Below are 27,891 nucleotides of genomic sequence, written 5' to 3'. Positions count from 1 at the left end.
TACTCTGAGGAAGTAGAAGGATATGACCCTCAAATAACTGTCTGGCCGGATGGGACATGAATGCTTCCCTACCTCTCACTCCAAGAACACAATTATAAGGCAAAACAATTAAAGGGTGCTTTTGTTAGGCCCTGATATGCATTGCATTGGGAAAAGATTAGGTAAATCAAAAAAGTTTTTCTCATATTTGAGAACTGAAAACTGTAGGCAGAACTAGCATTCTTTTATCTCCACTTTGTATAATCATAGATATGCTTAACTGGTACGTCTTCCTCTGTCTATATTATAGAAGAATTGCTGGTTCTGTATTTTTCTATAAACAAAATGTTCTCTTAATAGTTTGTTCCTAGAAAATTAAACTCCAAATGAGATGATCTTCTAATTCTACTTTTGGAGCCCGTGGTTCACAACTCTTAAACCAATATTTATTCAAAATTAGGAGGTTTCAGCTTTTCTTATTATTATTTTTTTTTCTTTTAAGTGGCCTTTTACCTTTCAGGATTTCCTCTACAGAATGAAGCCTTAACTAGAGAATTTAGTAGGTAGAGTATATCTTTTAAAATTCCATTTCTCTACTCCTTAAGAAACACAGTTACCACTGAGATTTCACAAATGAACAATAGCATCACCCATAACCCCAGTGTGCAGTTGATTGTTATGCTTTCTCAGAGATGGAGCCCTCTCAAAATATGAATGAGCAGCTTGCATAAAAGGAAGAACATTTTCCTCAACCCCATCTGGCCTTTACCTGTCCACCTGGTTATGTAAATGCTTTGTGTATGTTCAGTTTGTAAGCCAACATCTATCCACATACTTGACCTAAAACACTGCACTTCACTCATGTAATACAGTGATAGAAAAACCATAAAACAAAGGAATATTCTCCTAAATTGCCTTAGCCTTAATATCACTTTGGCATAGTAAAAAAAAAAAAAAAAAAAAAAAACACAAGGAAACTCAGATGAAGTAAAGCTTAGTTACCCAAATTGCAGTGAGTTCTACTTTTTAAATATTTAAGTCAATAAAATCCCTTCAAAGACTGTTTACCCCAATGTTTTTTAATGCAAAATACATTTCAGTTTTGCAAACAAGAAAGAAGAGTAGTTTTGTAGATTCGGTTTGGGTTGTAGTGACCCAATTATCTGGTCAAAGGGCTGCATGGATGCAAGAGACAGGGCGAGTTAAAGTTTAACTCCCAGGAATTGTAAACCAAACCTAAAGCCACTGAACCTTTGGAGTTTGATATGACGATTAGAACATAACCGGAGTGACACGTTGAATTCGCCATAATCAAGGAAACTTCTCCAGGTGGGGATCTCTGAAATTACTCAGGTATGGTCCACACGTTTTGTTTTCTGTATTTCAATTCGGAAACTGTGCATTGTGGTACTAGTGAGGATGCATGAAAACAGCTTTTACTGTCTTCTATTCCTAAACCTAATCAGGGAAAAAAAAATCCAGTTTGCTTTTACAATAACAAAATGAAATGAAAACAAAATAATATATTGGAATGGTCACATGATCTCAGAAGGAGATGGCTGCTATGTTTTGCTCCTTGATCTAAAACAAAAGTAGCTCAGGACTGTGGGGTCAAGAGTGCTAGAATGCTCTGAGAAGTTTATTTAGCTCTAGCCAGACATCATGGAGAGCTGTGGTGGACTTCCTGTCCTGGTCCAAGGACCCTGGAAACAGAAATGTAATTAACAGGAAAAATAATAGTAACATCCCTGGCAGATTCGGAGTTCTCTGTACAGGTCATAATTCCTATCATATTTTAGACTTAATGAATTCAATTATCTCCTTCACTACACTACCATAAAAAAAAGAAAACCTTGTGGTGAATTCTTGCTATTTCCTCTGCCATTACCCTGCTAACCAAAAGAATGCCCTAAACTATTTGCTTTTGATTCTAGCAAAAAAGAAAACAAAAACAGTTATGGAAAATTACTGACATTTGTGTGTTAAAATTCAACCTTGGAGTGGCTAATTATTAGATAGTTTCCACAGTTTGGACAACTGCACTGTGGTGGATATATTTTTATGTTATCATTTTGTTCACCCCCAAAAAAGATGATTCACAACCAGAACATGATGTGCTCTGAAGAAAGAAACCCATCACGGCATTTAACAGGATTATTCCATTCCTACCAGAAATCTCCTCAACTCTTTAATTGAAACACTTTTGTTTTATGATTACCCAAGTTAAGTTCCAAAATAGTTAAATAGACAAGTTTCTTTATTAAAAGAATTCTCATTGAACATTGTGTATCTTCAAGAAGATGAAGAATGCAATATTATATGTATATTTATAGGATTAATACTTTGCAAAATATACACTCTTAAGTCTTACTCCATTTATAACTTAGGAGCATCAAAAGTGTGTTGCATTGGCCTGAAGCACTCTTTATAACATGATGGAAGGCCCAGTGGGAGGATAGATCTGCGAAAAGAAGTGAAATCACTTACTTGTCAAAGCAGTAAGACTTTCTCCAGTTAAATACAGAGCAATAAAGAAATGACTTGCAGGGGTCATTCTTAAGGATGTTTTCTGGAACAACATTGATACTACCCATTTTAGACGTTTTGTACATTTCACTGCTCCAATTTATTATTTATCAAGTGTAAGGGAAGTGAAAGGATAGTTGGCAAGAAAAAGAAATAAGTTGTTATGGGCAGACATTATGACACAATATATCTAAAAATCACTGACTACTTTGTCATTTCCAGCAGGGCTAATACCAAGTTAGTTTTGAAGTATTTCAAATATCAACATGTCCTACACTGTACTGAATGGTTAATAAGTGTAGCACAAAAAAGCAACTCCATAGTCAAATAAGTTGAGGATATGGTGTTAAAGTGTCCTTCTTACTATTTGATATATGAGTCTTTTGAGTAATAACATTAAATAAGTACCATATTGTTAAATGCAGTTCCAAGCACTCTCCATACATTTATCTCATGTTATTCTCAGAACAACCAGATGAGGTAGACACTATCATGACAAAACTGAGTTACAGACAATTTACCTAAGGCTTACTGTCACTCACTTAGCAATTGACGGCTCCCCCAGCCAGGTGGTCTTACTCCAGAGCACTGATAGGGAGCCATTTACACAAGTGTGGGGGATTTGCTATGTGTGTAAATAGGTCCATTCATTGTGCATAACCAAGAGAGTAGGAAGTGTTTTGTTTCCTAAACTGGACAACAGAGTATCTTCTTCCAGGAATATTTATTGATGCTTCTCAGAACTGCTATTCCTTGGAACAGAGATTAAGGAAGAATAAATCATTTTTATAGCTCATGCCTGGCATTCATAGCAGCCAGAATCAATTGAAATCATCACTTTTGAAGTTATGGCAGTCAAATATGTCTAAGGTCCTTACATTCTCCATTTTCCATCAGCTATGCCTGGCTGAGAAGCTTTTCATAAAGAACACTGGACTTTTCTCCAGACAAAGCTGGTCAGAATGCTAGTTCCCAAATTCTCTTAGGCATATAAATTTGTGCATATTATTTGACTTTCTTGAGTCTTAGATTCCTCAAATGTGGAATGGGTATAAAATCTACTCCACAGAATTTTGGGACAATGAAATAAAATGATAAAGCAAAATAGTTAAGCACAGTCCCTGGAGCTTAGGAATTCAGTAAAGCTCTCTTCCCTTTCTGTTTCCCTATTTGTACCAATCTCCAGAATAACTTCCTAAAACTTATCATTGGTTTTTACTAATGTTTGAACTTACCTAATAGTTCTTTTTTGTCAAAACAATTCTATTAAAATAGAAAACTATGTAAATGATGAAGTTTTGAATGATTGCAGATCCTATTCCATTTATTCAGAGAAACAACCTTAATTTTTTTAAATATTAGCACACACAGTGTATAGTTTTATTTTAGAGAATGTTGCTCAAAACTCCCAAAGCCCAGCATACTTTTTGCTCAAACCCACAGGACACTCTGGTAAAAGTGTATACTCATTTCATCACACAGTCAGTTGATGTTAAAATTCTGTCATAGTAGCTATCTTTTAAAATACTGTCATTTCAGGGCTGGAGTTGTAACTCAGTGGTAGAGCACTTGCCTAGCAAGAGTGAGGCACTGGCTTTGATCCTCAGAACCCCATAAAAATAATAATAAATAAATAAAATAAAGATTTTTTTAAAAATACTGTCATCTCTTAGAAAGCAGGGTAGTACTTTGGGTACTATTGCACAATGGCTTTCATTACCTTATGTGTCTCTAAATGACTCAATAAGTTCAAACAAGACAGTATTGATCGACAGAGGATAAACACCATTTTATCTTATTCATGGAAACAGTAACCAGGCTCCTGTAAAGTGCAGTTCTAACAGTCCAAACTCCCCCAGGAAAAGTGGTTGAAAAAGGAGCCCTATTCTCACTGTTAAAGCCTTGTATTAGAAATCTAATTTCATCTGCTCCTCGGCCTGAAACTATGAATCCAGGCAGTTATTATTAACAAATATTTACTACCAATTGGATCAGTAAAGTTAGTTTATAATTTTATGCCATCAAACTCATTCCAATCAGTTTAAACACAATTTAGAATTTTTACCGTAATAAACTAAAATTTTGCATTGCATGTGTTTGGTTAATGCAAATCAAAAATTAAAATATAATGTCCTTCTTAACCCAAGGGATTGGTTCCAGGACCCCTGATGGGCACCAAAAATCTTCAGATGCTCCAGTATCTTATATAAAATGGCATAATGTTTGCATAGAGTCTACACATATCCCCCTTGCACTTAAATCATTTCCACTTGTTACACTTAATGCAATGTAGATGCTATTAAATAGTTGTTATATTGTATTGTTTGAGGAATATTGTTCAAGATAGAAGTCTGCATATGTTCAGTACAGGTGCAATTTTTTTTCCAAATATTTTCAACCCACAGTGTAATTTGTAGATGGGGAAACTACAGATTTATAGAGACAACTGCATTTTCTTTTGTAAAAAAAATTAGTTTTCTCTAAAATATCCTGGTATCTTCAGCTCTTCAGTTGATTTTTAAAGGCATATAAGCTAAGCTTCTCCTTTGTGATTTCCATATATATATTGGTGAAATTTTGTGTATACAGGTATTAGAAATCATTTGGAAAACATCTTCCAGGTTTGCTTGTTTTGTCTCTGGTAAAGTTAGGAGGAAAGTAGTGATGAGGATGGAAGATAACTCCCTCTACTTTGCACAATTGTGTGCAGTGTTCTGCTCCAGTAAATGATACGACTAAAGAGAATTAGCACATGACAATTTGGCCAGACTGAATGTCTAAGTGAGCAAACTGGCTTGTAATTCTATAAAATCCCCCTTTCAATTATGTAGTAATGTCTTCCCTTCCTCCAACAATTAAAAACTAATCATTGTTTTGGGATGCCCAATTGATTTAAAGAACATTTGATCTAAGTAGTAGAATTAACTACTTTAGTAGCTTATTTCCATAGAATATTCTAGTTTATTAAAGTATTTCATACAGAAGAATTTATATGGACTTTTTAATGCCAAGTTTCTTTCTAAACGTAGTATGCCTTTACTTTAAGTTACCTGAGTCCATTTTTTCATCATCCCACGTATACAAAACTAGTGAATTGGAAGATACTCTTGCCTCCTCTGTGTATGTAGCATAGTGCTGATGATGTGATGGGCCTTCAACTACACTACTGAACACTAACTTATCTCTTGCTCAATCAAGATGCTAAATGAAACAATGAAGAGAGTACATAGTGTCCATAGTGATGTAAGAGAAAAAAGAGTCCATGAAGAAAACATCCCTGAAAAGACGAAAGCCAGTCCAGATACTATAATATCCAGTGAAAGAAGTGAAGGAGTGATCATAAACAGGCTTTCAGGGGACTGGTGAAGCATTATGTACTCATGCAATTGTGTTTCATTTATAGTATCTTTAGTGTTCTACTATTTATCTCTTTTATTGGGATTCTGTTTAGTGCTTATCTTTTCTGCTAGAAACTCACCATGAAGTAAAATGGCTTATTAGATATACTTAGATCCTGATGCCTTTCATTATTTGCAGTAGAAGTTAGAAATCAGAATCTGATTCCATGGCAGAGGGGCAGGGGAAAATGTGCTGGCACACAGAGATGTCCATCCCAGACTTAATAGGACCAACCAGCCCCCCGTGATCTGGGCATTTATTCCCAACCAATTAATTAACCATATAGTACTGATAATGATATTAATAATAACTTGAACATTCTCATCTAGCTTTGGCCAGGTGCCAGGGCACATTAGTGAACTCATTTATTCCTCCTATAAACTGGATTCTACTGTTATGTCATTTTTCCAACCAAGAAGCTAAGGCTTAGGGATATAGTTAACCTTCTCAAACTAACAAGCTAATAAGTAGTGGAGGCAGGAGTGAATCACAGCACCACCCTGCAAACCAAGGACAGATGGAATACTAAAAAGCATTGAGGCTTGGTAACAGAAAGAAACTGTAAGATCTCCTGGCAGAGTGAAGAGCTAAGTGAATTTCCCAAGAATAGAAAGCACTTTTGATTAGGATAAGAAATCAAATGCAAAACTTCAACCCTCATGTGGGGCCTAGCCATTACAGCACCTCCCACTGCACTTTTTTTTTTGTACTAGGAATGAACAGAGGGGTGCTTTATTACTGAGCTAAAACCCCGACTTTTCAATTTTATTTTATTTTATCTAATTTTTTTGGGTGGGGGGAATAGGGTCTTGCTAAGTTGCTTAGTGCCCCACTGAGTTACTGAGTTACTAAGTTATTCTAACTTTGGATCCTCCTACCTCAGCCTCCCAAGTTGCCAGGATTACAGGCATACACTGCTGCACCCAGCAGCAATCAACCTGATTATCTACATAAATTATAGGACACAATATTAGTAGGACCTCCATGATTAAGAGGAAATCTACCTTAAATCCCTCCCTCCTTTCTATACCCACACCACAGACTGACACAGACATTCTATTAAAAGATTCTTTTTTTTATTTAATTGATTTTATTTTTTAAAATACATGACAGCAGAATGCATTACAATTCTTATTACACATATAGAGTATTAAAAGATTCTATTAATTCTATTGAAGCCCATTTTGTGACTTGGGAGACAGGTTCAAATGACAGAGGAGACATGTGCAGGCAGGGGTGTTGTGGATATAGTACAGGATCTGCCCTGGAGACATTGCTGAACATACAAATAATTGTCTTGAAGGGCTTGGCTTCCTCATCTAAACTCTCTTAGTGTCTAAAGAGGACACAGCACCTCCCAACTAGAGGACAAACCTTCTCCTCAGGGGAAAAATATCTGGGCTGCTAGGTCCATGTCTGCTAGCAAAGTCCCATATTAGACTGACCTAATTTGGAGCTTTAAATTAAGACTCAGGTGCTCCCAAAAAGCATTTCCACCAGCCAGAATAATAGGCTTAGGATAATAATGAGTTAATTTCCAGAAGTTTCTTGTTAAAATACAAGATTGTATTTCATTGTTAAAATATAAATTAGGTGGGATACAGGATGTAAGTGATGGGGACACTTCAACCTAAAATCACTGGGCAGATTAACAAAGTTGGCAAAGCATTGTGGGATTGGTGCTCAGAAGTTCAGTTCTAATGACAGGGAAGGGGAAAAGTGGAACACAGGTTACCAAGGGTAACCAGAGAGTGATATAAGGGTCTGGAATGGCAGGTATTTGTTTGACCTTTGAGGCAGAATATACTTATTAAATAATTTTGATTTATTATTAAAGTCATTTGAGCATCATACCAGATTCTAATTCCTCTGTGTCATCTCCTAATTGTAATAGGTACTTAACACCAGTGCACTGGTGAGCTGGAATCACCCGGGGAATGCCATTATATGGCCCCTGAAGATAGTCTAAGGGGAAAAGCTATAACACCTAGAAATTCATTTTATTTGCCTTTTCAGAAACAAGCCATAAAAATCAAATATTTTCTATATAATAATTCAGTAACTCAGAATTGTAAAGTCTTCTCTAAAGCCCAATGATGGTTAGTGCTGGAATGGCAGACAGAAACAGAATGTATGTTAAAGTAGAAGATTCCAGACCCAAAATGCCTAGGTTCAAATTCTGTCCCCACCATTTGCTATTGTGTGATCCTAAACAAGTTACTTACCTTGTTTGTGCTTGTTTTTACTTATGTTAAAGTTGGGAGTGTTTCAAGAAGTAGATCAGATATTAAATATGAAGTTCTTAGAATAATACCAAGCAAGTGTGCATCACTCTTAGCTATTGTAGCTATTATTCCCATCACATTTCTGTTTGATAACAAAATGCTGTAATAGAAGAAAATGGTTATTAGAGATGCTGTGAGATGAAACTGTAGAGGATAGTTTTTAGATTGGAATAAGGTGGCTGAGAAATTAATTAGAACCTCACCATTGATATATGGTGCATGCTTGGAAACCAAGAATGAATGAAAAATGCACTCATTAATACATCAAGTCTCTGTAATGTGCTACATAAATAACTGGTACCAGGATTATCGACAAAACACAGCAAACACCTGCTTTTAAACTGAAGGATATCTACATTGGCATTTCATGATTACCACTTCAGCTGTTTATATATTCATTTAAATATTAAATATATGCAAAGAAATCCTACTCTTCTTATTAAGCTATACCATTTTAGAATTCTAAATTCTGCCAACCAATGCAGAGTGCCCCTGAGTTCAATTCCTGGTACCCCTCCCCACCAAAAGATTCCTTTTTATACCCACTCCTGTATTTAATGAATATTTTCAAAATTTGAGTTTTAAATGGGAGTTTTTAGGGGTCTTTTTTGTGGGGGTACCAGAGATTGAACTCAGGGGCACTCAATCACTGAGCCACATCCCCAGCCCTGTCTTCTGTTTTATTTAGAGAAAGGGTCTCACTGAATTGCTTAGCACCTTGCTTTTGCTAAGGCTTACTTTGAACCCGTAATCCTCCTGCCTCAGCCTCCCAAGCAGCAGGGATTACAGACATGCACCACGGCTCCCAACTCTTTCCCAGGAATCTTTAAGAAAGTCTGTCATGGTGGAAAGAGTTGAGTATTATTCTTAGCAAAGCCAACAAAACAGCCATCTGTAGCCTGATATTCCTGGCACTAGAATAATTACAAGAAGATAGAAATCAGATTAATCAGTGTTCTCCAGAGAAAGACAAGTAATAGGGTGTGTATGTGTGTGTGTGTGTGTGTGTACACATATATTTATTATATCTATAGATTTATTATATGAAATTGGCTCATAAGATTATGGAAGCAGAAACCCCAAGACTTGCATTCAGAAAACAGAGGAGACCTAAGAAGCCAGCGAGTAGGCAGTCCAAGTCCAAGGCCTGAGAGCCAGGACAGCCAGTGGTATAAGTTCCCATCTTGAAGCTGACAAGCTGGAGACTCAAGAAGTCAAATTTTCATCTTGAGCAACCCACTGGGAGTTTCCTTTAAGTGTTGTTTGTTCTACAGAGGTCCTCAGTTGATCAGATGAGGCCACCCACATTAGAATGGTACATCCCTTAACTCAGTCTACTAATTCAGACTTTAATCTCATCCAGAAATGTCCTTACAGACACTCTAAGAATAACATTTGACCAAATGTCTGGGCCCTCAGAGGCCGAGTCCAACTGACATATATGATTAACCCTCCCTGTGTCATCTTGAGGGGAGTCGCAGCTGCTCATGTTGTCTGATTTAAAACTCTCCATTGTGTCCCCACTACCCACCCCTTTCCCCAATGCATGAACAGTTCCCATCTGCTGTTAAATTTTCCAAGATCATTTTTGGATTAAAAAAATAACAACAAAAAACATCATTCACCTCTCAGTCTTCGTGGTTGACAAGTACAAGTCATGTATGAGTATCCCAGTCTCAAGGTTTCTAACCTTCTGGTCTAAGTTCTGTAGCAAACTATTCGTGATACAACTGATTATACAAGAGATGTACAGAGAGGCTTTATGTGGTGTTCTGCTGCCAGGAGTTCATTCACCCCTCTGTATATAGGTGTGATCAGGACCACATGTCTGCTAGTGTGTTCATACATGCATACATACAAAACCACACACACACGCACATCTTATGGAGCAGGGAGAAAGGGCATAGAAAGGGAGAGCACTGAGTAGGAATACATGTGTACAGAAAGTAGGAAAATGAGATCCAGGCTTGCCAAGCCTCCTGCATTGGAGATGGATTCAGATGTAGGAATTCCTAGAACTGCTCAGGTGCTTCACCAACAACCTGACTCAACTTCTTCCTCCATCTGCTCCTCCCTCTGCTACAAACCTTCCTCACTCTCTTTCCTCTGTCTTTGCTTTTCCTCCACTCACAGAGCCAAAAGAAATAGTTTTATGCATATGGTGTTAATATAAATATCTTCTTAGCCAGGCATGGTGGCAGCTCACCTGTAATCCCAGTGACTCGGGAGGCTGAGATATGAGAATCACAATCCTAGGTACAAAAAAAAAAATAGAAAAGAAAGAAAGAAAATAAATATATAACATATATATTACATATATATAACACATAAATATGTATGTTATATGTGTGTGTGTATATATGTGTGTGACATATATATGTGTGTATGTGTGTGTATATATATATAGATATATATATATATACATATATGTATATATATATATATTAAAGATATATATATCTTTTATATATACACACAAAAGATATATAATATATATATCTTTTTTTTTTCTTGGTTGGTCCTCAATGAAACTGAGTTGAAAACAAGTCAGTGGAGCCAGAATAGAGTTAATAATGGGATTTTTAATTTTTGTGAGGTAGTTCCAGGTCCTTATTTCTAAATGCCAGCAATTTGGTAAACATTTACTTATTAAAAATTATGAAAATGTAGACAAAAATTATTAGAGACAATATGGAATCATTCTTTCTTTTCTCCTGTAGTCCAGTCTCCACCTTTCTTTTATATATATATATATATTTTTGTGTGTGTTTTTGTTTTTGTTTTTGTTTTTTTTCCTTCTTTTTAATAAAAATTTTTGTGTGAGTATCCATTCTATTTGGCAGGTAGGAAAAATTCAATTACTCTGGGTTGTTTTGTTTTGATGTTTAACACGTATAGATCAGAGCTTCCGTGAGCTGTTCTAAACTCAGCTGCATATTATCATCACCCAGGGAGCTTTAAAATATACCATTTCCTGGGCCTCAGGCCAGATCAGTTGAATCAGAATCCTGCAGAGTAGAGAGGACAGCCTGAGCACAGGTGATTTTGACAGGAAGCCAGGCAGGAGATCTGTTCCTGGGGCATTGCTCCTGCATCTCACTCCTGTTGTCAGCTAGCTCTCATTCTTTGGTGATCATTTTGTGCCAGTAGGGAGTATGTGCTAATAGGGGTACAAAGATAGGGCCTTAAAGCAAGTTATTGAAGTCACAGTTAAAGAATTTACTCAAACTGGACATTGCCTTTGAGCAGATTACAGTGAACCTTTTGTTGTTGTTTGGTTTTGTTTGTGGGATGGAACCCTGGGGCACTCTACCACATGACTACATCCTCATCCCTTTTTTTATTTTTAATATTTTATTTTTTAGTTATAGTTGGACACAATACCTTTATTTTATTTATTTATTTTTGTGTGGTGCTGAGGATGAAACCCAGGGTCTCTCACATGCTAGGCAAGCGCTCTACTGCTGAGCCACAACCCCAGTACCCCCCATCCCTTTTTACAAATTTTAAAACCGGGTCTCTTTAAGTTGCTCAGCTGAGTCTTAAATTTGCAATCCTCCTGCCTCAGGCTCCCAAGTAGCTGGGATTCAGGCACATGCTACAGTGCTCAGCTAGTGAAGTTGTTTTTGAGATTATGAAAAAACAAAGGAAGCCTAGAGTTAATGGACTGAATGTGACTTGCTAAAATTGAAAAACACTTGTAGTTAAATCTCAAAAACCTATTTTGACAAAATGTGCAAAAAAATGCCTCCTCTGCTTGTCTTTCCCTGTATAATTTCCAGTTTCAAGCAAAACCACAGGGATTTGAAGGGCTTCTCATTGATATCTAAAGGGCATTTTAAACGAATAAGTAATATAATACATTTTGAAGCAGATAAAATATACCTCTACTATATACACTTAATGAGAATATGCTAAAAAGCAGAAGTATTTGTATTGGACCATAAATCACATAATTTTAAGCAGATTTCTAAATGAAAACAAATAGTTCTATTTGAAATTTTTCTTCAAACAAAACAAAAAAAGGATTTCTAAATGTCAAAAAAATTGTTTTTCAAGAAGCTTGATCTGTGGACCAGAAACTTATGCTTAACTTTCCCAAGAGTTCTGGGAACTTTTTTTTTTTTTTAATAAATGTGTGTCTCATTCCTGATTTTGACATAGTAAAAAAAAAAAAATAGGAAAACATGTCTTCCATTCCACTTGCATGTTTTAATGCCCTGATTTAGGCCCCTGTGTATCCACATATGTACTCAAACATATGTGTATATATACACAGGCAAAATTGCAACACAATAATCATTTGTCTATTATACATCTGCTTGTTCTTTTTCTCTGATAAAGAAGTTAGTAGCTCCAATGATATTTTCCCCATGATACAGTTTTATTTTTCTCTATAGATATTTTTACTGCAATACAATTTCCCCAGTATCTTGGGTTTTGCTATTTTAAGTTACTCTAGTTAGGATTTGGAATGATTCCAAATAGGTAGATATATGGATTATAAACATCAACAAACAGTAATGGAGTATAACTTGCCCTATACATTTCTGCAAAAAAATAATTATGTATTTCAAAAGTTATGTCTATCAGTGATGCTTTCAACAACAGTTAATAACTTGTCTTAAAAATACAGATATAGAGGGCTGGGATTGTGGCTCAGCAGTAGAGTGCTCGCCTGGCACGGGCAGGACCCAGGTTCTATCCTCAGCACCACATAAAAATAAAGGCATTGTGTTGTGTCCATCTATATCTAAAAAAATAAATATTTTTTAAAAAATACAGGTATAGGACTGGGTATTGGTTCAGTGGTAGAGTGCTTGCCTAGCATGTGTGAAGTCCTGGGTTTGATTCTCAGCACCACATATGGATAAAAAAAGAAAATAAAGGTCCACCAATAACAACAACAACAACAACAAAAACACATCTTCTAAAAAAAAATACAGTATACATTTCAGATACAATCAGCAACTTCTTTGCCATGAGTGTCACCAAAGGAACAAAGGGAAACTAAGGAATTAAAGAATGAAAGAGAGTGAGAGGTAGGTGGCGAAAAAGGAATATATGGACATTTGAAGGGGGAGAGTGTAAGACTCCGCTCCCAAAGTAGCTGTGCTGGGCTGTGAGAGGCAATTGTGGTTTTGGCTGGCCATCACCCACCAACCCATCAGATATTTGATCCATAATTGACTTCTTTCTCTGCCTATCATCTATAGTCTAGAAAAACTGAAGATCAATAGCAAAAACAAAAGGCAAAACAAACAAAAAGAAAACCCCCAATACTTTAATTAAAATAAAAGAATAAAAATAATAGGTCAGATCCTGACAAGTGACCTATCACCTGGCAAACCATGTAGAAACTACTCTCTGCAGGGGGTGATGTTTGGGTGAGATACAGCTCAGTGCATAGGAGATAGCTATTCAATACCACATGTCTATTTTTTACTATGTCTGAAAGGGGTCAAATGCCTGGTCCAAGTGAATCATCAGACAAACCATCCCCAACCAATTAGTCAAAGAAGTTATTATAATAACTCATTTTCATTCCAGTCAAGAGACTAAATTACTTAGTGCTTCAGATGGCCAAGACTCTGTGTCCCCGTGGAACAGAATGCAGACTCACAGTTCATCCTCATCAACCTCATTATGGTGCCCTGTGTCCTTCATAGTAACACTTTAAGGAAAGCAGGAAATATAATCTACTCTCTGACCACATTTTTTAAGGTGAAGAAACTGGAAATAAGTAAAATTTAGTAATTAAGAGCACAAATGGGGCTGGGGTTGTGGCTGAGTGGCAGAGTGCTTGCCTCGTATATGTGAGGCACTGGGTTCGATTCTCAGCATGGCATATAAATATGAACAAAATAAAGGTCCATCAATAACTAAAAAAAATATTTAAAAAGAGCATAAATGCTGCCCCCAGAATACCTAGATTCAGATCATCTGCCTGTAACTTGTTACCTGTGTGATCTTGGGCACAATAACTCACCTTTCTCTACCTTGGCTTCTACCTGTAGCATGGGAATAGTAAGTTCTTGTGAGGATTAAAATGGATCATGTTTTATGTTTTTAAAATATTCCATATAATATGTGTTCAGTAAATATGAACAGTGCTTATTATTATTATTTAAAATCTTTTTAAATTTTGCCAAATAAGCAAAAAATGATATCTTAGTTTTTTTTAATTAGTATTTTTCTTATCACTAAAGATCACCATAAATAAATCATAAGTTTATAGGTTATTTTTATTTCTTTTTTTCTGTGGATTGACTCTTCATGCCTTCTGCTCTTTGTCCACTAGTGGGCCAGTCTTTTGGTTATTTCTTGAAAAGCACTCTTTTCAAATTACAGATATCATTCTCCTTTTATTTAAATAGCAATCATTTTCTTGTAGTTTGTGACTTCTTTTTAACTCATCTTGCCCTTACAGAAGTTTGTGATTTCAGTGTAGTTAAGTCTATTAGTCTTTTCATCATGGCTCTTTACATGCTTAGTTTTTAAAGGTTATTTCTTTAATCCACTTAGAATTTTGTCATAGGTCATATGCCAACTTTCTCTCTTTCTCAAATTGTCTATGATTTCCCTATGATTTGAAATAGAATCTGTTGGCAAATTTTAATATAAACAAAACCATGGATCTGGGCTTTTTATTCCATTGCACTAATTTGCCTATTATTATGCTTGCTTTATTTTTTTCTGTTGAGCTGAATAGGCTGGTTCAAAATCATTCTATTCTTTTAATATACTTCGTAGCATTTATTGCACATTTTTCCTGCCAGATGAAATGTGGAATCAATTGGTCATATTGGAAACTACTTGTATTTGGATTTAAATTAGAATTGCATTAAATTAATAATTTGAAAAAAAACAATATTTTATAAGCCTTTAATTTATCCAGGCCTTTAGATCTTTCAGTAGAATTTTATCATTTTCTTAAAGGTTTTGACATTTTTACTTTTATCTTTGATACTGTTTGATCCATTTTCCTTTTCCTAATTCCTTTAGTTGAATGTTTAGTTACTTTCAGTGAAGTTTTCTTTTTGTTTGTTTTCTAATAAATGTTAAATACTTTCCTCAGAATAAAATCTTGACCAGATTTTATAATGAAAAATGTCACATGCTTTCCTTAATATTCATTTATTAATATAATTTTGTTTTCATTTTTTAATTGTAGGAACTATATATCATAGAAAGCTTAAAAATAATTAAATAAGTAAAGATAAAGAAAATAAAAATAATTCATTAAGAACTGCTCTCTGTGATGAATATCATTGGCATTTTGATAAGGTTTACATTGAATCTGTGTAACACTTCTGGTAGTATGGCCAGTTTGATAATGATAATGCCTATCCAAGAACATAGGAGGTGTTTCTATCTTCTACAGTCTTCAATTTCTTCTTTCAGTGTTATATAATTTTCATTATATAGATCTTTCACCTCCTTGTTAAAGTTATTCCAAAATTATTGGGTTTAGTTTGCATGGTTTTCTTTTTTTGAAGTTATTGTGAATGGGATGGGGTTTTTTTATTTCTTTTTTCAGCCAATTCATTAATGAAGTATATAGGAAAGTGATTGATTTATGTATGTTAACCCTGTATTCTATTACTTTGCTAAAGTTGTTTGTCAGCTCTATAAGTCTTCTGGTAGTTTTGTGGACCTTCTAAATATGAGATCATTTCATCAGCAAATAGATAATTTGACTTCGTCTTGTATCCCTTTAATTTCACATAACTTCAAGTTAGGCATCAGTGTTCTATTCTTTTTTAAAAATAGGAAACCAGGTTTCAGAAAAATGAAAAATCACTGTGGCAGAACTGAAATTTAATTGCAAGCTTATCTTCTCCAAAAATGTGGACACTGTTACAGAGGAGAGTTGTCAATAATTTCAAGTAAAAGCAATATATTCATTACAAACAACTTTCTTTTCTCTATTTTAAAGCTTGTCCAGGTCCAAACTGACACAGTCCAAATTGATGCATGATTTTTTACTAATGCTTTAATAACATAGAGGAGATTCTGGTCAATTTTCTTCTGAAATATATTACATTAACAAAAAAAGTTGCCACATAATTGAGATTTTTGTGTGATGTCATTATGATTACATTTTGGAATTCTATGTATGCATATTCTATATGACTTTTGCTATGCTTCATAATGTGTGTCCAAATGAAGAACTAACACATTCACTTCCAAAATATACCTAAGACTATTTGTAAACATTTTTCCAAATTGAATATTAGAGCTAATTTGTATTTCTTTGTATCAAGCAACAGAAAGTTCTATTTACTTAGCATCATCAAGCAAACACATGAACTTTGGTCACAAATCCTTCACAAACCGCTTCAGTACAATCTGGAATGCAATGCAAAATTCCCAGGAGATACTAAAAGGCTAAAATTCATGCTAAACCACTTATACAACATTCATGTTGCATAAGGGTTACGTCCAACTACAATCATGAAATATTACAGCATAAAACATTAGGGAAAGAGAGGATTTAGAAAAGTCCCAATAGTTAGTAAACCCATCAACAACTTGAAATGTACATGGGGCATAATGTCACCTTCAGCCCTAAGAAGCACCCATTAGTTACAAAAGAACATCACTCCACTATGGACCAAGACAGAAGGAGTCTTTCTTCCCAGTTTCTTTGTCTAATTTCTTCCAAAAAATCAAATCAAAATAAGTAATATAGTAAATATAATAATAATAGAACTCCTTCACTTGCTAATACTAATTTATCTACTGCAGGTATATAGCAAATATTAAATTAAGATTTATTGATATTTTTGTTAAAGTTGAGGGTAGTTATTTTATTTGATGTTCAAGATGTCCCCTTACTTTAATTCCCCAACTTTATCTCCTTTTCGTTCTCTGCCTTTCACAATTGTCATTTCTGCCTTCGCCTCTGAAGCCTATCCTTCTTTGACTCTTTATGTACTTTCCAGGCATGTATTTCTCTTACATGTGTCTCATATCTTGACCAATTTACCATTTTAAGAGACTTTTTTAAAATAAAACAAAAATTGTCCCCCACTTTCTTTGTTTCCCTAGTTGCTCATGAATGTTCCACTGAGGTAATAATTCTTTCATTGCCATAACTTCTGACAAGTCGAGATAACAAACCTCACTTAAAATTCTCTCCTGGTTTTCCTTCATAACTTGTTCTCCATGTGGCACCAATTTTTAAGATAAATGTATTTCCTCTTTCTAGACCAGGGCTATAATTATGGAACAGAATATAATATCCATCTGAAAGATGTGAATTTAGAAAATTCAGAATTTTCTCCCCCATACCCAGTCCTCTCTTCTAGCTTACTTCTCCTCTCTGCCTCCCTGATACTTTCCTGAACCGGATCCCATTGGCACCTAAGGCCTTCAGGGTCAGGAACAGCAGCTCTGACCTTGCCCAACAGTGAACTCTGGAAATTTCTATTGAGCAATTTAGCAAAGTGATGAAGTGAGCTGTTCATTGTAATCCTCCCCTAACTTTCAAAAAGGCAGAAATCTTAGACTCCAACTTCTAGGTCCTTAATCAAATGGGCACTAACATTGCACATATAAAATCAGAACATCTAAAGAAGAAAAGTGTATCCAAATATCAACTTGAATTTCAATCACCTTGCACTTGAAAATGTTTACTTTTCTTTTCTCTCTCATAAATACAGTGAGAGAAGAATAAATGCAGAGAAACCATGAAAACCAATTTCTCACATAAATCAAGTTTGTTCCAGGATGAAACTTTCAGGAATAGACTGGTAAAAAGAGAAATGATAAGTCTTAGGACATTAGATTCAAGTTAATTTTATTTCTGAGTGAACACAAGTCACCGTAATTTATAAAGTTACTGATTCAAAGTCTTTCATTTGTCCTGCAAGTATCTGTGGAGTATTTAGTGGAACATCCAGCTTAACCTTTTGGATAAACAACAACGAGTACAAGATAGATACCACATTTAGCAAGTTCACAGTTCAGCGAGAAAGACAGACATGGAAGCAAATAATTATAGCACTGTGTGCAATCAGAGAGGGCTATACAGGCTTTCTTGAGAGCATTGAGGAAGTGACAATGTTATCCACAGAGGTTGTCAGAGACGGCATCACAGAACAAACATCAAATTTAAAAGGATGAATACGGCCAAGCAGTGAAATTGGGAGACTTGGGAAGCAAAGAGGATTTCAAACAGAGAGGCTGAAGGTACAGGAAGGATCGGAACACTGAATGAGGGGCATGTGAATGACTGGAAGGGGACTTTAGAATCTAATGCTGAAGGGACAGTGTTCATAAGGACTTGGGTTTTTATCCTCCCCATAAGTGAATAGATAGTGTTATAGTGTTATCATAAAGGTAAACAATTATGACAACAGCACGACACAATAGCTAACATCAGTTATTAAATGCTAAAACCATTGTTATGTTATGTGTAAATATTTAGTTTTCAAAAGAGCTATGAAGTAGGAACTATAATTATCTTAGTTTTATATATAAGGAGACTGAGGCTCAGAGAGCTTTTCCTGGGATGGAAGCAGAAGAATAAAAGAGATCGTGTTCATATCATAGGTTTGGTGATGAGCATACTCTGAAACCAAGAATTCAATCTCTAAGAAAATACATACTGTCAGAGGAACGGGAAGATACTGACCACAGAGGACCGAAAGTTGGCAGCGACAGAGGGGACCTCTGGCTTTTCACATGAGTGGTTCCTCCTTTGCCCCATTTTTAGAATGAAAATAACAAGGAAGAAGGGAAAAGGAAGGAAATTATGCAAGGAAATGATGACCTCTCCAGGAGGCCCCTTCTAGAATCAACTCCATTCTGCCTCTGTCCTCCAAAATGAGTTAGTAGCAGGAAGTCACATGGCTATGAGTTATGCAGTCATGCTGGAGGACTTGCTGTATGCTAGACCTAAACTGAATGCTTCACAAGGGTTTTCTCCTTTATCTCCACGGCAGTATCATCTACAACTTATTATTCCATTTCACAGACGAAGATGCTAATGCCCAGGGAGGATGTATGAATGTAGGATTCTTTCCTGTAATGCTGACTAAAACTCTCCTCCATCCAACTTCCATTTTTCTGGACATTTGTTCTCTCCTCATTTAGATAACAGTGCCCTTCCTCAAATCCACACAACTTCTTATTGCAGAGTCTCTGAATTTAGAGTTGAGGTGCTCCTTGTATAGTTGGGGACGAGATTGCCTCTCTCTTTCTCCTCTTTCTGGTGTCATATGCTTTTGCCTAACACCAATCAGTCATGTCCCATCTGCCAGGGGCTCTTACAAAACCCCTTCAATGCATTACTCATGTAATATCCATAGATACCCTGAGAGAGGTACTATGATTGCCTCAGTTGAGGATGCTGAGCAGAGAGGTTAAGAAATCTGCCTGGAGAATTCAGTAAGAACACAATGAGGATGCAAACCCTGAAAATCTAGTTCCTGGGTCTGGATTCCTATTCAGACCTTTTCTCCTTGACTTAGTAGAACTTGTGCAGCTGGCCAATCACTTGTTCTCAAAATTACTTGGCTTTTAGACCATCTCACTCAATTGGTTCTTCTCCTTTTTTTTTTTTTTTTTTTTTTGACATTTCACTCAATTGTCTTTGCTAGTTCCTTCTTACATGCCAACTTCTACAAATTGGACTCCAGAGATCAGTCTTTCACCTATTCTCTACATTCAGTGCTTAGATGATCTCATCCAGTTTTACAGCTTAAATATCACCTCTGCATGGATAACCTCAAAGTCAGCCTCTCCTTCCTGGGACTCTCCCAGAAATGCAGACTCATATCCACCTGCCATCTACTTCTCCAAATGTACCTCTCAAAGGAACTAAAATGAACATGCCCAAACTGGAGCCCCTGCTTTTCTTCCTCCCAAACTGAGTGTCATTCTTGATTCTTATTTCCTCCCACACAACACATCCAGTCAGTCAGTAAAATATATCTATAATGTGTCCACTTTTCACAGTCACCACTGTCTCCACACAAGTACAAGCCCTTCTCATCTTTTTCCTAGATGTAGCAATGGCTTCTGGTATATCTTTTGCTTCTCTCTCCCATCTCCACCAACTAGAGTGAGGTAAGTAAGGCAAATAAGATGTTTATCTCCAGAATGAAATTTAAAGGAACACCCAAAAACTCAGTAATATAGACAAATGATATATTAAGGCAATACTTTTCAATTAAATCAAAGCAAAAAAAAAATCATAATGAATGAAACAGCGAAATTTTAAATAAAATCAGGACTAGACTCTGTATTTGCATTACTTGCCTCTCTGTAATATAGAACTGTTCCCGGCCCAGTTCTACTCCCTTCCATGTATTCACAACAGTCACAGTGATCCTTGTCTAAGAGCCAAAGCCAAAGTCCTTACTGGGACTGATAGGATCTACCATGAGCTGGTCTGATTTTCTCTCTAACCTATACTCCTACTTCTCTCCCTTTTACTGAGCCTCAGCTTCTACCACACTGGCCTCTGTTATTCCATCAACATGCTCCCACCCTAGTCCTTTTTCTGCCTAGAATGTTCTATCCAATAAGTCTCTTTCTTCACCCAGATCTCTTCCCAAATTCACTTTATTAGGACAAACTTTCTAATTGTTCCCCACCTACAAACACATTGTAAATATTCCTTTTCTACACTTTATTTTGTTTCTCCTCAGAAAATATCATACCACCACTCTATTTTACTTATTGATCTTATTACTTATTGTTTCCCCCATCTGTTATAAAACTCCCAGAGAAGTTTGGGGGAGGGATCTGTTTCATTCTCTGCTACATCTTCAGTGTCTCCAAAATTCCTGGAAGATGGTAGGCACTTAGCAATTTTTTGATTAATAAGTAATAGATACTTGTTAATGCTCTCTTCTAGCTCCAGTGCCTCATATGGATAGGTTTTGTTTGGATGCTGTTACCTCAATAAATTACATTGGGAACTACTATTTCAAAATAGTCTCAGATCTTAAAAATTTACAGCTAGCACTGAATTAGAAAATGTATTGCAAAACCTTCATTTCAAATTGACCAAGATTTTTCACAAAAGTTTGACTTGCTTAAAAAAAATATTTATCTGTGATTCAAGTTTACCCCTTAGATTTGGTCAACATTGGGAGAGGGAGTTGTTTTGGAGGAATAAAAACTGAATATCCAGTGTTTCTTTGTTTTGTTTTGTGGTTGTTGTTACAGTGCTGGGGAGTGAATCCAAGGCCTCATACATACTAGGCAAGCACTCTACCACTGAGCTACACCCCTAGCCCTTCAAGTGCCTCTTTAGCAGATTCTGAACTTTATTTCCATGTCCTGATTTCCAATGACTTGAGACAAAATTCAAATGTTACACAAATTGTCTCAATAACTTCAGAGTGAACTCATATGTAATCAAAAGACCTTTCTGATATCAAAATACCTTTAATCACCTTTAGTAATTATTAACAAAAACGAAAGGTAGGTTTTGCAAAAGCAAATTTGTCGTGTCACCATGAACTGTTATCTTTTGATGGAAAAGATGAAGTTCAGCAAAGTGTAAATCTGTAACCTGGCAAAAGACTGTAGACTTTGCCTTCAAAGGGCTGTAAGACATACACTCATCCACCACCTCCTTCTCTTGCAAGTTAAATCAGCACAGCGGGAGAGTTTGAGAATGTCCAATGAAAAAACAATTTAGTAACATTTGGAAACAGTGTAAGAATTAGAATTTGTCTTAAAGGTAGTTTTATTTATAAATCTTCAAAAAATTTCATAGTTTTATTTATCTGTTTTAAGGTTTATATTATCTCCTAGAAATCCTTATGCCTGTATTCACCAGCATTTTAGGATTATAAACTGAATGCAGGTCTCAATTTACACTATATTTTAGAATCCATAGAAAAAGTACTTATACTCTAAATGTATCAATAAAGGTACTTTTCCCAACCCAAGTTGTTACATGTATATCAAATCACTACTATTACAAAGAAATTCTAATCTGTCCTTTGCAAGATTCAAAACCGATGTGATTCTGCAATCTGTATACGGGGTAAAAATGGGAGTTCATAACCCACTTGAATCAAATGTATGAAATATGGTATGTCAAGAGCTATGTAATGTTTTGAACAACTAATAATAAAAATTTTTAAAAAAAGAAAAAAAGACAAGAAAAAAAAAAAAAAACCTTGCAAAGTGTAGACACTGAACCTGGTATGTTAACTTATTGAGTTAACAGACTGCCCATGAAGCACAATGCCCTAAAGCTAGGCAGGGAGTGGAGCCAGCATACAGACAGAACTAACTAAATACTTCTTAAAAGAATGAGTGAGTTGACCTGGGGCAAGAGTAAGCAACAGTATCACAAAGGTCACAGGCAAGAAATGGTCATACTCATCTGCAGAGGATGACATTGTTCTGTCCCTATAAAGATTATGAGTATTCTTCCTCTGGAATTTTGTATGTTTCCCTTTGGTTTCCTAAAGTATGTTGAAAATATTATGTTCTAAATAATTCCTGTGAATTAGTTTGTAGGCTTTTTTATTCTGTCACCTTAGTAATAGAATACCTATTGCTATTATTACTAGCAATAGCATTATTGCTACTATTGATAATCTTGATACTAGTGATATTACTATTCTATTACTTAAGTAATAATAATTTTAGTAACAATTCCTTGAAGCTTCACTTTTTTCTTCTGTCACTCAACTTTTGACCCAGTTTCCTATATTATTAATGGTTTATATATTGTTTTATAAATGATGATAATATAGGAAATCTCAGTGTGTTTGATAAAAATTTTTCAAAAGAATCTATAGTCAAATACATTAGGGTTCCATTTGGTTCAAATAATTGTAAAACACATCTCCTCTATGCCAGGCCGTAGAGCACATTAAGCAGAGTAAAAACCCAGAATAAAACCTTCACTGAGCTGCTTACACTCTAGCCCACTCTACGTACATAGGAACCTCTAGAGCCTCACTCCATTACAGCCTGAAACCTTCAGAATAGCCATTATTCTTGTCCTGGAAACCTGTGAATTTGAGTAACAACCATGATGTTTGGAATAGGGTTCAAAACGGAGTTTAGACAACAAAATCTGAAATTGCACACAGACATGGACCTATATAAACTTTCATCATTTCCTAGATTATACAAAGGGTTGAGTTGTGTATGTTGTAATGATCCAGGTGTTGGAATACCCTTCCAAAACACCCTCCAAAAAATCCATTATTCTTGTTTTGTTAAAATCTATGCCACATTTTCATTCTGTGGCATGTACCATATGTGGCTTCTGTACATCTATCTGTCACCAGCACACTTTCCTCTAAAAGTTTACCTTTGGAAAATAAGTAGACAAGTGTCTTAGGAAACATGTGCAATAGATAAATGAAAGTCAATCTCCGAATTTTGATGTCCTGTCTTTGCTGATTTGATATAGACACAATGCCCTCTTCCCCCCCATCTATAAGAACCAAACTTCATATTCTTCTTCTTTTTCTCTTTTTTTTTTTTTTTTTTGGTACTGAGGATTGAACCCAGGGTCACTTTACCACTGAGCCACATCCCCAACCTTCTTTATTTCTGCCTTTGAGATAAGGTCTTGCAAAGTTGCTGAGGCTGGCCTCAAAGTTTCCATCCTCCTGCCTTAGCCATCTAAGTCGCTGGGATTACAGTATACAACACCATGCCCAGATTTTCATATTCTTCTAATTGATGTGAACTCATTTGTATTTGACCATTTGGTGACATCCTAAGGTAACTGGATTGAGAATTAGTGACCTGCATACTAACAGGAGAAGGGGTACCACACATTTTCACCTTCTAAGTTTCAACTATACTGAACCTTTTAAAGCACCCTATTCTTTTCTTTAATATTTATTTTTTTTAGTTGTAGTTGGACACAATACATTTATTTTATTTATTTATTTTTATGTGGTGCTGAGGATGGAACCCAGGGCCTCGCACGTGCTAGGCAAACGCGCTGAGCCACTACCCCAGCCCCTAAAGCACTCTATTCTTAAAGAGTACATTTAGTCACCTACTTTCTTTGTGTATGGCTGTTAGTTGCTTTGACTTCAATGATTTATTTGTAGAGAATGTTTCCTAAAGATGTTCTTCATCAGAAGGACAAGTTTGGACTTGGCAACAGTAATTTACTTAATTTATCTTAAATTTGATTTCAGTGAGCTACCCTAATTAACCTGATTTTTTGCTGATAATCACTCTCAATGGAATCAAATCACAAATCCGGGGATGGATTGAGCGGCACCCAGAAGGAAGCAGCCCTCCGCGCACTGGTCCAGCGCACAGGATATAGCTTGGTCCAGGTAGGAACTTCTTTTGACGTCTGCTGAGACTCGCCACTGAATTCGTACAGTGGTGGGAACATTAGAAGTCCTCAGATGCAAACTGTAAACTCATGTAACTCTTCACATGGCTGTCCTTTTCTGAAAGCGAAGAAAAGTGCATCCTTTCAGTTCTGTGGTGACTGGTAGGTGACAGGCCTTCTATTCTAGGTTATCCACTCAACCTTATCTTGTCACTTAAAAACAGAGTCAGTATCCACAGTCATACAGACTATCACAGTTTTGAAAAAACAATTAGATTATGAAAAGGCCAGTGGAATTTCCCATTCTTGGCAAAGAAGAACTAAACTAGTACTTCAGGAATCAGCAAAAGAGAACTTCATCGGAACTAGCCTTAGTTTCCAGAGAGATCCCTGAAGATATAGGAGGACTTCTGGGTATGGGTTCAAGAAATGAACTTTTGGCAGCCTACCTATTCCAGTTTTTTTTTCTCAGAATACCTCCCCATCCAGCCTAGAATATATAACACTAAATTTTGCCTGTGCCCTGACCAAACTATCCTATGTACATAATGAATATGCCACAGTGAATTTCACCTTAATGAATATCTATAATGCAATAATTTAAAAAAATGTAAATAAATAGAAGGACTAGCAGAGTAGAGGAAAGCAACCAGAGAAGGGATAAGAGAAGAGAAAGTGGAAAGTCCTAGGGACTGAATTGGAGAAAATTATATTCTATTGCATGCATCATTGTGTCCAAATGAAGCCCAATAATAGATACAACTATAATGCACTAATAACAATTTTTAAATAAAATAAAAAATGTCAATCTTAAAACAGTATTTATAGACATTGGTTATTAAGAATTGTCTGTATATTATCATTGCTATTATAAATTCCTCTAGAGAACTTATGCTGCACTGAAAAGCAGACCTGTTAGATACATATATTATTTAGTTGAATAAATAATGTTCTTTTTAAAGTAAGACAAAGTATTTTAAGTCCTCAGCTTTTGTCTTTCATCCACACACTTTTCCTACTTAACAAATCTAGGTACTATCATGAATATAAATATCATCCATGCCTAACCATAAAATATGCAACAGTGTCCTTTTATTAGATGTTCTTTTGTCAGATAGTTGCAAAATATACAATTTGTTTTGACCAATTCTATAAATCATGGCATGCTTCATTATATGTAATACAATGCTCAAAGTTATTTATATTCTTCATCTGAATGATCTTAACACCATTTCTCTTTCCCACGTATATCAGGATGGAGGGTGATTTTTCCATTTTCCTGCTTTATGCTTTACGCTCCCAATGCCAATTTGCTAAATGAGGTTTCTGGCTTGGAGCTGAACAGAAGGGAGAGAGAAAACGAACAGGAGAAGAAAGGAAAGTTCTCATTTGACTAATGCTGCCTCTCAGACCCTGAAAGATATTGAAAGTTGTGGGCTGCTTTGTAGGATTGTCAGAGATGTCCTCCATCCCACAGTCACAGTCTTTCACCTGGCCATACTTTTCCCAGGTCAGCCTCTTTGTGTTGAACTCTTTTTGACACCAGGCGGTCCTCTTGGAGAGGAACAACAGAGGGGTTCCACAGGTAGTCATACTCCACTTCTCTAGAAACATTCACTCATTTTTTGACCCAGGAAACTGGAAACCAAAGCAGCCAGCTCCCCTGGCCAATGTCAGGGCACTAGGCCACCTGACAGCTCACCTTTAGATATCTCAGGAGTGAGTGTGTTCCCACACAACCAGGTGTGTTCCCCAGATACAAAGGCAAATATCCAGTGCTTTTCTTAACACTTTTTCCCTAGTATAGGCAAAGGGAGGGACACCCTTCCCCACCAATCTCTACTGTGCAGGGAAAGTGAGACTCAATATTAACAGCAGTTGCCTCCAAACATCTTTGTGTAGACTCAAAAAAATCCTCTGTTTGTACAAGGCAGAAGCAACCCTCTTTTTAACTAATTATACCTGAGCAGAGGTTTTTAAAAGTTAAAAAAAAAGTTATAGACTATAAAAATTTACAGAGCTTCCCCTATCACTTATAAAATTTCCTTTTAGGAAAGCTGAATAAAAATTTTAATCATTCACTATATGGAAGCACTTTAACTTTAGAAATAAAAATATTTAAAGTTTACTAATGATTTAAAAATGACATGACTTTTATGGTTTTGGAACAAGAAACATCAGCTTCTCCTTTGACTTAAATAAAGTCATCCATGGAAAAAATTTTTTTTAATCTTTTTAAAAAACTTAAGTAACACTCCTTAACTTTGAAGCATGATTTACTTTAAGTAATATTCATTAACAGAATGACTATTGGATCAGAAGTTCTCCAGTAACATGAAAGCCTAAAATTCTAAATACTCGTTATTTAGACTTACAACCTCTAATCAAAATGTAAATACACATGCAATTAGTTTCAAGTGAATTGAAAAAATATCTCCTGATATTAGCTGCAAAATGTGGGAAATCACTCAAATTTTCAAATCAGAAGGCCTATGATCTAACGTGTTCCCTACTATATACAAATTGTATGATCTTGAGCAAGGGATTTAACTACTTTAGGCCTTAATTTCCCAAAAGTACTCCCCTCCTCTACTGGGCATAAATCTGTGGTTCTAGTATTTTCTGAATCTGGTTATTAGTCATCAGAGTCAGCAGACTGGACTATTTGGTTGAAGAAGTGAACCAGACATGTGTGAAGACATAGTCTTAAACTGGGTGACTTAGGGAAAATCTTTTAGTCTTCTTCCTACTCTGGATTATGGAAAAGACTATTATGATTATCAAATAAAGACAGCAACAGCAACATCAGGTTTTCCTTTTTTTTTTTTTTTTTTTTTGAGAATCAGATTTACTTTTTAAAACATCTCCATACAAAAATGAAGAAATATCTTAATATAATTCAAGGAGCATACCCCTAAGGTAATGGTTTCAGAATTTTGTGGTATTTGCTAAGTGACAGCTTGGTAGATTTACTTTTGCTGTATCTTCACAGTCTCTGATATTAAATGTTAGATTCTTCCAACACAAGAATTCAAAAACAGGGTGACAATGTTGTCTTCTCATCACTAGCAGGACAAATACAGCTATCAAAAATAGATTTTTCAAGTTACTTAATAATATGAGATAATCCTTTACATGGCAACTGATATAATAATATGTGCTTTTGAGGATTTAAAAGCATGTTTTGTGATTTTTTAAATAATTGAATATCTTTGAATATTGATAGCTGAGAATTTTTATCAAAGTACTTTAGAAAATAAAAGAAAATTAACACAGAACCCTGTATATAGTAGGCATTTATAATAAATAGTATTGATAAAAATCAAATAAAATTGACAAGTGCAAGCGTAAACTTTATAGTCGCACTATGCCATATAGAAAGAAATACTTGGGTATTGCGCTATACAA

At 35.6% G+C, this 27,891-nt stretch overlaps 1 protein-coding gene across 3 annotated transcripts in view; it reads left to right on the top strand.

The window, feature by feature from the left end:
- The first annotated feature begins 1,225 nt into the window (after positions 1 to 1,225).
- A1cf (APOBEC1 complementation factor) overlaps positions 1,226 to 27,891 on the top strand; it is a 76,487-nt gene continuing 49,821 nt past the window's right edge. For 2 of the 3 annotated variants that reach the window (XM_015498883.2, XM_015498882.2), the window contains exons 1-2: positions 1,226 to 1,332; positions 24,338 to 24,481. In XM_015498883.2, coding sequence (XP_015354369.1) covers positions 24,383 to 24,481 — 99 coding nt within the window. In that variant the 5' untranslated portion in view covers positions 1,226 to 1,332; positions 24,338 to 24,382. The remainder of the gene's footprint in view (positions 1,333 to 24,337; positions 24,482 to 27,891) is intronic. The other variant, XM_048807447.1, reaches the window with a different exon arrangement.

This window comes from Marmota marmota, unplaced genomic scaffold (assembly GCF_001458135.2).
Source record: "Marmota marmota marmota unplaced genomic scaffold, marMar, whole genome shotgun sequence".
Lineage (NCBI taxonomy): Eukaryota > Metazoa > Chordata > Mammalia > Rodentia > Sciuridae > Marmota > Marmota marmota.
Note: the sequence above shows the minus strand (reverse complement) of the source record. Positions and strands in the feature narration are given on the sequence as shown.